The sequence below is a fragment of the Natrix helvetica genome (genome assembly GCF_964273705.1).
Source record: "Natrix helvetica genome assembly, chromosome: 2".
Classification (NCBI taxonomy): domain Eukaryota; kingdom Metazoa; phylum Chordata; class Lepidosauria; order Squamata; family Natricidae; genus Natrix; species Natrix helvetica.
Window position 1 is genome coordinate 84270232 of NC_138552.1, and position 11667 is coordinate 84281898.

General features: G+C 39.9%; 1 protein-coding gene across 2 annotated transcripts in view; it reads right to left on the minus strand.

Annotated features, from left to right (window-relative positions):
- Window positions 1–7551, minus strand: part of SLC24A2 (solute carrier family 24 member 2) — an 84970-nt gene extending 77419 nt beyond the window's left edge. Inside the window, exons 1-2 of one of the 2 annotated variants that reach the window (XM_081945939.1) lie at window positions 7526–7551; window positions 4795–5852 (exon numbers count right to left, since the gene is read on the minus strand). In XM_081945939.1, coding sequence (XP_081802065.1) covers window positions 4795–5718 — 924 coding nt within the window. In that variant the 5' untranslated portion in view covers window positions 5719–5852; window positions 7526–7551. Of the gene's footprint in view, window positions 1–4794; window positions 5853–7248; window positions 7437–7525 lie in introns of those variants that run through there. The other variant, XM_081945938.1, reaches the window with a different exon arrangement.
- Between the last annotated feature and the right edge of the window lie 4116 nt (window positions 7552–11667).

The window sequence follows — 11667 nt, forward strand, 5'->3', positions numbered from 1 at the left end:
TTAAAGACTCTGTAGAATACAGAAATACTTAGTAATCAAAATAAATTCTTCTTGATTCTTCATCACAATATTACCTTACAGTTGTCATTGACTACTACGGTGACCTTGCAATACAGGATAAAATCTGCAGTCAATAAAAGATGTCATTGCAAGGCACATTATCTGCCCTGCAAAAACTACCACTTCAATAATCGCTTTTGAAGCCAGTTCTGATGTAATGCTTGCTCAAGAAGACAGAAATACCATGTTACAAGCTTTACAAATTCCACCCGCATTATATATATTAAGACCAAATTTTCAAAAGATTTTCCAGAACCTAAGGCACTAAAACACTTCTATGAAAATAATTCCATTAAGTCTCAGAGAGCTTATTTCTAAGTATAACCTAGGAGCATAGGAGCACTCTCAATTGAAACAAACAACTTCAGTTCCTCCATTTTCAATAACTGTAACCTAGTTTCTTAAACAAGGTGGCTGACCAATTCCAAACACTGCTGGTTATCTGAAGCCGTCTTAGTCTGGTTTCAGGAGAGAGCCAAGAAGACAACTTTGATTGTTCGGACAGAGGATCTACTGAAGACTGTAGCGGGAAAAGTATCTCCCTGCCAGCACCCCTGGATCTCTCAGCAGCTTTTGATACTACTGATCACTAAGCCCTTTTGGAGTACTAGAGAGTTGGAGATCAGAGACTATCATGGTGCTGTTCCTATCTCGATGGCAGTTTTTGGAGTCCAATATCAGGGGATTAGAGCTGCTAGGGAACTTCAGGGTTCTGTTCCATCTCCTATGTTCTTCAATATTTATATGAAACCTTTGGGTATGATTGTCAGGAGGTATAAAGCTGGATTTAGACAATTTTCTGTTTTCTTCTTTCTATTTTCACACGGTGCATTAGTCCCTGTAATCAGCTCCTTCTTGGACCAGACTGTGGTACTGATGAAACATAAACTTGGATCTAGTGGGTTTGGTTGTTCGTGATAACACTAGTACAGGGATGTCAAACTCAAGGCCTGGGGGCCAGATCACTGGAAACAGTGAAGGACCGGCCCGTGGTGCTTCTGCCAGCAAAAAGGGAACTCAAGCTCCATTTTCATTGGCAGAGGGTTGCAGGAGGCTGTCACAGCTCAAGAGCCCATTTTTACTGGCAGAGTGTTTGGGCCACCACAGGGCCCCGAACACGAGTGATGTTGAGCTGGCCACACCCACCCTGGGCCCTCGAGGTGAAACATAACTCTGATGCGGCCCTCAATGAAATAGAGTTTGCCACTCCTGCTCTAGTACAAGAGGCATTTTCCTTGCATTGACAAGGATTGCATTTCCACTCAAAGAAGTGTGTAACTTTAGGGTACTGCTTGATCTCATACTATCATGAGTACTTGGCTAGAAATAGGGGTTAAGGATACTTTTCTTTTAGCTGTATGAGTTATCAACTTTACTCTATCTGGAGTAGAGCTGACTTGAATTTTGTGATTTACTCCAGTGGTGGGATTAAAAAAAAATGACTACTGGTTCTGTGGGCGTGGTGTGGTGGGTGTGGTGTGGCTTGGTGGGCGTGGCAGGGGAAAGATACTGTAAAATCTCTATTCCCACCCCACTCCAGGGGAAGGTTACTGCAAAATTCCCATTTCCTCCGAATCAGCTGGGATTCAGGCAGAGAATAAATGGGGGTGAGACCAGTCAGAAGTGGTATTTACCGGTTCTCTGAACTACTCAAAATTTCTGCTACCAGTTCTCCAAAACTGGTCAGCACCTGCTGAATGCCACCTCTGATTTATTCCTGAATAGATTACTGCAATGCAGTTACATGGGAATGCAATTGAAGAAAACTGGGAAAATGCAATAAACCCAGAATGCAGAAACTTCTGTCTGGTGTTTCCCTTTGGGAACATGACACCTGTTTTGGCTTAATTACACTGGCTTCCTCTTGCTTTTTGAGCTCAATTTGAAGTGTTTAACATATAAAGCTCTCCATGGCATGGGTCTTGCCTACATGAAATAATAATTTCTCCATGAAATTATGCGTAGGCTTTCCAAGCATCCTATTTGGTATATTATGAGTGTCATCAAGAAAGGAGACCTAGATTAGAAAAAGGTAGATCCAGGGCCTGAGGGTAGATTAAAATCATGGGTTGATTTTAATAGAAACCTAAATACTTTCTTCTTTAAATAAGCATTTATGTCCTTGTTATTGCACATTTATCACTTGTTGCTATGTCAAATATGGATAATATGTATTTTTATTGGTATTCTGTTAATATTTTAACTAGGATTCATTGTTTCTTTGTGAATGCTATTTGAACTGATGTACATAAGTTTGAACTGATGTAAAAACACCTTCATAATGTTTATTGTTGTATTGTGAAAAATCAGTACTCCTCACGTATAAATTTAAAAATGGATTAACAGTGTCCATTGTAAAGCTCTTCTAAGACAAAATATTACTTGATCAACCACAATAAATGATAAACCATAACTTTGTAGGCCATTACAGGAAGTAAGGGAAGCATCACATTATACATTATGGTGAATTCAATCACTCAATAGCAATAGCACTTAGACTTATATACCACTTCCTAGTGCTTTATAGCCCTCTCTAAGCGGTTTACAGAGTCAATATATTGCCCTCAACAATTTGGGTCTTATTTTACCGACCTCGGAAGAATGGAAGTCTGAGTCAACCTTGAGCCTAGTGAGATTCAAACTGCCGAACTGCTGGCAATCAGCAGTCAGAAGTAGCCTGCAGTGTTGCATTCTAACCACTGCGCCACCACCTCAAGCCTAACCACCACCTCAAGCCTAAAAAAAGTCCCTCTACTACTCAGCAGTACTAAAATGCAGTGAATGACATCCTCACACTAATACCAAATCTCCACATCAGTAGCCAGTTTGACTAATAAACTCCTGAATGAAAAGCAGGATATAAATCAAACAGAGAATAAAATATTTTATCAACCCCAAGTACAGTCATAGATTAGGCTCATGGTGGAAATGTAACCTCATACAAGGAAAACTGTATTTTACATTTTCCTGGTGCTTAAAACCATAATATTCAGTACTTGATAAAAGTCAAAAATTTGTCATTGTGCAAGGTTTATGTTTGCGCTTGCTACAGTAACCATACAAAAATCATGAATATAAAAGATTTTTATCTTATATAAATCCTTATCAATCAAAATCTTTCTCCAAATTATTTTAACAACCTTGCAACTATGTGTTTATTCTGAAGAATTTCAGTGCAAGAGTATTCATCTAGCAATAAACATTTTTTGAAACCCTGATTTTCTTAGTGGGATTAAGTTATATGTTCGAGTATAGCAAACCCTCTTATCCAGAATAATTTTCAGTTCTTCATTCTGTATTCATTATAATTTCCCCAAATCAGAATTTTCCACATTGTAAAAAATTCCAAATTTAGTTCCTTAACCAGGGTAAGAACTGATTAAAGAAATATTCATCCAAGCAAGCCTTCTTCCTAGTGGCATGCATGTTCCCTATCTTTGCTATCTTTGATCGCAATAATTAAACAATAAACTAGGGTTAGAGATACTTAACTGCTCTTAAACATTATTAAAAGGTATCTTGAATTACTTAAACATGAAGAAATGTCAAATTACATCATCTCCAGTGAGAAATCTATCTTTTGTCACAAATACACCTGCAATCAAACTAAGCCATAACAATAGAAATAACTTATAATCCCTTTGAAATGAATGTGAGTTGTCATTTTAAGCCTAAAGGAATGTAGACTTTCTATGGAACACAAAAGCTCAGATACAAAACTGGAATGGTCAGGTCCATTCAATTACAATAATCAGTTGCACTTCCAAAATTATCTAACAAATAATTCAATTAGGCCAATGTTAAGAAACTGAGGCATGAATTACACACATAAGTAACCTAGATGTGAAAACTCCCAGAACAGCCAAATATTTTTTGTCATGAAATCTTCACATTTGCAGAAAACGTCTAACAAGTATCTCTGACATATAGGGGAAATACTAGACCACATCTTCTGAGTAATAAACTTTTTTCCTCCATACAATATTTGCGAGTAGTACATTTTGTGCCATAGAAGATCAAAAACGGAACTGCAAACTGTAAAGTCTGCTTATCAGATTGGCATAATCTATAAATCGAGCAGCATAACACAATCACAACACATTATGCATTTATTTGGAAGCAGGATAGCTAATTATACTGCCTTTTCTTCATCAATGTAAATTCTACCCTCATTATTTACTAAGGTGAAGCAAACAGTGATAGCATTCAGATGTTATATGAGCTTGTTTTATACTTTGCTTGCCTTTAGAAACTGTCCTATTATTACTTCAATGTGTTTTTGATACGTTCCTTGTGCCTTTATATATTGTGTCTTAGTTACACATGCTTTATCTTTGAGATTCAGTTTTTGATAAAAACCTAAAGGGGGCATGCATAAGCATACCAGCGTGCCCACCGTCTCTGTATTACTGTCCCCATTTATCTGTACTTACTTCCTTTGTTTATGTTTATACCTATACCTGCTATCTTGTACATGTTTGACATGTAAATAAAATAAATAAAATAAAAAATTTATATCAGTATTAAACACTTTGCGATTGTTAACCACATATTGATTCACAATTGTAGACACAAAACTCAGATGAAATGTTATTTAGATAAAAACATTAAAATAGTCTGCTCCTGGCATACAAAAATCAGGGCAATATAACAATGGTATGTTTTTGGTATGTAAGTGTGGCTACAGAATGATTTCATTAATAACTACAATAATTTTTCTTTGCAATAACTAACCTTTCCATCAGGTTCTGGTGACACTTCATCCACTTTGTTGCTGCTAAGTTTACTTTTCACAAATTCTTCTACTTGCCCATTGAATTTCATGAAAGTCACATAGCATATATATGCACTCAGCAATATTAAACTTTCCCACCACCTAATGAAATTATCCAAAAAGAAGATGATTAGCAGTATCAAGTCTAAGATGTAAAAGGATACATCCCGAAAGAGTGGCCACCAAGTAAGGTGCAAAATCTGTTTAGAAAATAAAGCACACATCCCAATCACAAACAGGATGTTGAATACTGCAGATCCAACTATGGTTCCAATGCCAACATTGCTGTGAGATATAAAGATTCCTATTAAAGAAGTAAAGAGTTCTGGGGCTGAGCCACCAGCGGCCATAAATGTTGCCCCAGCAACATCATCAGAAATTTCCAGTTTTTCTGTGATGACTGTCAGTGAAGGAACAAAGAACTCATCACAGACAATAGCTAAGGCTACAAACATGTAAACCATTCCAATGATATGAAGGATCACAGCACCCCGCCGTCTTTCCTCCAGAGAAAAAAGATCTGTTGGGTAGTCCCCCTGAGAATGTTCTGTGTGGTTATCATCTGCTAATTTCAAAGAAATAGGTGAACCCAGAGTATCATTTTGATTCCGTTCTTGGTAGTCCAATAGAGTTCTTTGACGCACGGACTTGGATTTTTCACTCTCCAGACTGCTGATGGTCTCTGTGCTATAAGGTTCCAACTGGAAAAAGGCACTAATTGAAAGTGAGAGTGTGCTCACAGCCATAATACCCAGGAAAAGTCCCGTTATCCGAATCAGCCTCTTTTTTTTCCTTATATGCTGATGTTTCTTAAAGCCAAGCAATGGCTCCTGCAGACACCATTCTTCAAGAAAATGAGCAGCAATATTTTTGTACTGAACCATTTTTGAAGTAAGTTTGTTTGTGGTGCAAGAATTCAGAGTCCGATAGGTTTTTCTTTCATACTTTCTTTATTCTTCAATTAAATGGTACTTTGATGTTTTCTCTGAACCAAGGATTTATGAAGCTCATGCCTTGGCTGTGATTAAAAAGATAAATATTTTCATCAGTTTAGAAATGTTTGACATCAGGTGCACCTAAAAACATTGTCCTGTACACACACTTCTTTAAAGTTTTAATGTGCTATAATATGCAATAGGTTTACAATAAAAACAAATTTATCCAGTATTTCTTAATATTATGCATGCTGGGAAACTTGGGATTATCTCAAAAGCTAATTTTTCATTGCAAATTTGAACCTTGATTCTATTTCTTTAATTCCTATAAAAGAATCAGAATCTTTTTCTTTCATGATTCCAGAGCAACAATTTCATAATAGCTTCTTTCTACTTATTACTTTTCTTGTCATGCTTAATTTATTGAGCTGATTTTATGTGCATTAATTAACCAGCATAAATTCATTGTTATATTAAGAATGAACCTTAAATATTGTCAGGGAAACAAAATGGAAAGATGTTCTGTCTCATTTCTATATTTACCTAAAACACAAGGCTGTTTTAGTTTTTTTGTTAGATAGGTCTAACTCTAACCAAAGTCTAAATAAACTGGCACCTAGGTACTTTAGAAGTATCTAAGTAGTGAATCAATCTTCAAATTAACATACCCAGTTAAAATTTGATATTTGCTATGCTTTCAAATAAAGCAGAAAATGTAAACATCTTCCACATTTCCTTGTATCTATCCCTAGCTATCTACCGCAGGTCTGTTGGTAAATATACAACCTAAGAATTAAATTAAATTTTCTCTTTTCCAGAAAACACTATTCCTTTAAATATATCTAGAGTTAAGGAGTTAATTATCTTTTTGTTGTTGTTTGTTCTCTTTCAACTCTTATTCCTGTGCACTTTTGGTAACACACTGATTACAGTGAAGTGCAGAAACAGGGCTTCTTGTACTATTGCCTTACAGTTGCTTCTAATGAACTATTCCCCCCAAAATGATATCATTGAAACCCTCAACACACGCACACACCAATTCCAAACCAAAATTTCCAATTCAGCTCTGGGAATCCATCAAGAAGAACCAGGTTATCTCTCACCCTCTTAGGATTAAAAGCCAGAGTCCACAGCCACCCTGCAGATCCACTACTAAAAAAAGAAGTAATTAAAATTACGTAATTATGCTTGGTGCAGGGCCCGCACTGATCTAGGAAGTAATCATCCCCTTCGCTCTCCCTTCTTACTCCCGAGGAGATACAGAGTGTCGCGCTGGAGGCTCCCAAAAAGGTTTAAAAGCCCCCCTGGACCCCTCAAACGGCATGCCTCCTTTTTACTAGCATCCCTAATCGCGGAGCCTATTATTGCGGGAACTTCGCGGGAGGAAGTTCTTCATCCCACCCATCCCCTCGCGTGGAAAGTTCACGCAAGCAAGGGCTGCCGCCTTCGCCCCGAAATAAGGGCGACGGGGGCAATCACCTGGGTCCTGCCGAAGACGCCCCGGGTTCAAGAAACCAAGTGGATCGGGTGGAGGGATGCGGGGGCTCGCCTTTCTCTCCGGCTCCCTTCCTCGGACTTTCTCCAGCCTGCCGCAAACGCTGCAGCCTTCCCACCGCCGAGAGGCTCCTTCCCTCCCTCGCCGAAAGAAATGCCTGCTGGACTCCCTCGCCCGACCTCCCCGCCCAGAAGCAAACGCGGGGAAGGTCAGGAGAACGGACGAGTTGCCGGCCGGCAGATCGCTGCCACCGCCTCTTACCGGGCCACGTGAGAAGACGAGCGCCGGCTCAACCCGGCCGCGCTCCCGCGAAGACGAGCACCCACACACATGCACACAAACCAACCTCTGCTCTTCTCGCCGTCCGGCTTCAACCATGGGAGCCACGCCCACTGTCCCTCCCCCCCCCCCGGCAAAGCGGCACGTGCTGGCCAAAGCCTCCCCCCCCCCGCGAGGCAGCGATGAGGGGTGGGGTGGAGAGGGCGTGCGCGCGGGCTTTTGAGGGTGTATCGTCCTCTGTCGCTTAGCCGCGAAGCTTCCAGCGGGAGCTAGTTCTCAGTAAAATCCCTCACAGGGTTGTTGTGGTTGTTGTGAGGAAGGGATACAGGGGGTCCTTGCACTCAGGATTTCGCAATTGAGCCCAACATGTATCTTGATAAGTGAAGCATTTGTTAAGAGAGTTTTGCCCGTTGGACGACTTTTCTTGCCGCTGTTGTTAAGTGAATCGTCCCAATGATTAAGTCACTAATACAGTTACTAAGTGAATCTGGCTTTCCCATTGACTTTGCTTGTCAGAAGGTTGGCAAAGGGGATCACATGACCCCAGGACACTAGCTATCATAAATATGAACCAGTTGCCAAGCATCTGAATTTTGATCATGTGATCATGGGGATGCTGTGAAGGCCGCAAGTGTGAAAAATGGTCATAAGTCACTTTTTTCAGCACTGTTGTAACTATGAAGGCCACCAAACTCTTGTTAGTCAAGGACTACCTGTACTCTAAACTCTTTGGGAATTTAAGCACAAGCACACCGAGATTAAACCAACCATTTTATGAGGGCTGTTATGTTGAACAGAAAGGTCGGCAGTTCAGAGGTTCAGAATCCCTAGCGCCGCATAATGGAGTGAGCTTCTGTTACTGTCAACCTAGCAGTTTGAAAGCATGTAAAAATGTGAGTAGAAAAATATGAACCACCTTTGGTGGGAAGGTAACAGTGTTCCGTGCACCTTCGGTGTTTAGTCATGCCATCCATATGACCACAGAGACATCTTCGGACAGCGCTGGCTCTTTGGCTTTGAAACGGAGATGAGCACTGCCCCCTAGAGTCAGGAACGACTAGCACATATGTGCGAGGGGAACCTTTACCTTTATGCGCCACAGGCCGTTTCCAAAGCCCCCTGCTCCCCTTGCCCACACATTGCCACTCAGTCCTAGGCTGCATTAACAGAGGGATAGAATCAAGATCTATCCCTCTGAAGTATTGACACCACTTTATAATGCCTTGGTAACACCTTACTTGAAATATTGCATCCAGTTTTAGTCGCCAGGACATAAAAGAGATACTGAGACTCTAGAAAGGGTGCAGAGAAGAGCAATAAAGATGGTTAAGGGACTGGAGGCTAAAATATATGAGGAACAGTTGCAGGAATTGGGTATGTCTTGTTTAATGAAAAGAAGGACTAGGGGCGACATGATAGCAATGTTCCAATATCTGCCACAAAGAAGAGGGGGGTCAACCCATTCTCCAAAGCTCCTGATGGCTGGACAAGAAGCAATGGAGGGCAGCTAATCAAGGAGAGAACTTAGAACTAAGGAGAAATTTCCTGACAGAAAAATTAATCATGGAACGACTTGCCTCCAGAAGTTGTGAATGCCCCAACACTGGAGATTTTTAAAAAGAGATTGGACAATATTTGTCTGAAATAATATAGGGTTTCCTGCTTGGGCAAGGGTTGGACCAGAAGACCTCCAAGGTCCCTTCCAACTCTCTTATTCTGTTTCTAATTATTCTTCAGGGAAGAAACATCCAGGAATTGGAAAAGCAGCAATGGAAGAAATAAGAGGACCAAAAATAGTAGTAGCTGAATGCCCACATCTCCCTAAGCCTCTTGTTTTAATCGTTGTTTGTTGAACAAGCAACAGGCAACCACTTTATTCATTGGAACAAGTGACTCATGACCCTAGGTTCCTGCACAAAACTAAAGCATAATGCGTAGTTTGCAAAGAACAATTGCTGGTGCTGAACACAAACCAAAGAACCCACACAATGGCTTAGCATGAAAAGTAAGCCCAATTCTCCACAGCTTAAAGAGCACAAAAATGTCAATGAAGACTTTAGAGTGAGGGTTTAATTATGTCACTGTTTTACTCCAGGTACTATTTTCAGAATTTGTATGCATGAACAATAAATAAGTAATAAGCAGAATTATTCCAATGCTATTTGCTAAATTTTTGCCAGGACTATTCGTGACAACAAAGTGAATAGACTGTAATAGGGTGACTTAATAGATGGCTTGCCTGCCACACAGCTTTTAAAAACAGTAGTGGTGAACAAATCCTGACTGTTTGGGATTTTACATGTTTATTTCTTTGTCAGTTTCCTGAATGGCAGACTTTTAAAATGTTCTCTTTTCCTAAGTATTGTAAAGCATTGATGGCTAAAAGCTTCACTGGGTTTTTTTCCGCCATTCTTGCAACTGTGAAAGAGCACAAAGCCCTACATTAGAACAAATAATAATAAATCATCCTTAAATTGAGTCCAAAACTTATATCAGGGCTGAAAAATTAGAAGCTGCCCTGTGTATAGACAGAATCCCACATTTCAATAATCAATAATCAATTCAATAATAAATAATAAATCTCCCTCCCTTCTTCCATCTCTCTCTCCCTCCCTCTCTCTATGTTCTGGTGAGAAGGAAAAGCACTCAAAACAACAGAGGAAGCAAATGCACAGTCAGTCCTAAAGGGCTCAAATGTCTGTACACTAATACTCCAAGTATGCGGAATAAACAGGGACAACTTGAAGTCCTAGTACATGAAGGCAGGTACGATATTGTTGCTGTTATTGAGTCTTGGTGGGATGAAACCTGTGATTGGAACATACTGCTAGAAGGATATAATTTATTGAAAAGAAACAGACCCAACAAAAGAGGAGTTGCATTGTAAGTAAAGAAGTACTACACCTCTACAAAAACACAATACCAAGGACGTATTTGGGTGGACATTACAAGAGAAAGAAATAACATTGTTTTTTGTGTGTATTGCATGCCAACCAACCAAGCCAAGGAAATGGATGAACGTTTTGCAAATCCGTTAGTGAGATATGCAGGAAACACACTATTGTATGAATCGAGGACTTTGCCCTGACATAAACTTAAGCGAGTGGAAGATCAAACAGGTTCTTGATATGCCCAGATGACAACTTTGTCATCCAAAAGGTGGAAGAAGGAACCAGAGAGTCAGCTATACTCGATTTTATTCTTACCAATAAGAATGAAACAGTTGAAGGAATGGAAGTTGTAAGAATTTGAGGGAAAGTGATCATGAATGCAGAGAAGAGCAATAAGCTGTAGGATATATGGCTAAGGGAATTACGTATGTTTAGCCTAATGAAGAGAAAGCTTAGAGGAGACATGATAGCCATCTTCCAATACTTGAAGGGCTGTCACAGTGCAGAGGTATTGAGTTGTTCTCCATAGTACCTGAGAGCAGAACAAGTAGCAGTGGGTGGAAGCCTGTCAGAGAAAGATCCAACTTGGAAAAAGTAAGAATTTCCCGATAGTAAGTACAATTAATCAATGGAACAGATTGGCTCCTAGAATTGTGAGGGCTCCATTGCTAGAAGTTTTCAAGAAAAAAAATGAGCAACTATTTGTCTGATATGGTATAAGGACTCCTGCCTTGGGCAGAGGGTTGGATTTGAAGACCTTCAAGGTCCCTCCCAGCCCTATGATTCTGTAAGTTGAAATCCACACCACTGAAAGCCACTTGAATTGGGTGTCTTGTTGAAGCACAATTATTCCCTGATTCTTTTCTCCCAAAAGCTCTCACTAGGGTCAAGAAATATATTGCAGACTAGCAGTTGACAGAACAGTCATAAAGATCTTGGGGAAGATGTCCAAATGCTGGGATAAACCAAACAAGTCATGATATTCCCTGTGACATTCTATGGAAGTGAAAGTTGGACTTTGAAGAAGCAGAATAGGAAAAGTATTGACGCTTTTGAAGCTTAGTGTTAGAGAAGATTTATGAGAATATTGTGGACAGCCAAGAAAATAAACCAAACGGATCATCGAGCAAGTCAACCCAGAGTTCTTACTTAAGGCACACATGATCAGGCTTTCTTTGTTTTCCGGAGAAAGTTCTAAAGCCGAGAAAAGTGAAAGGAAAGAGAAAAAAGAGG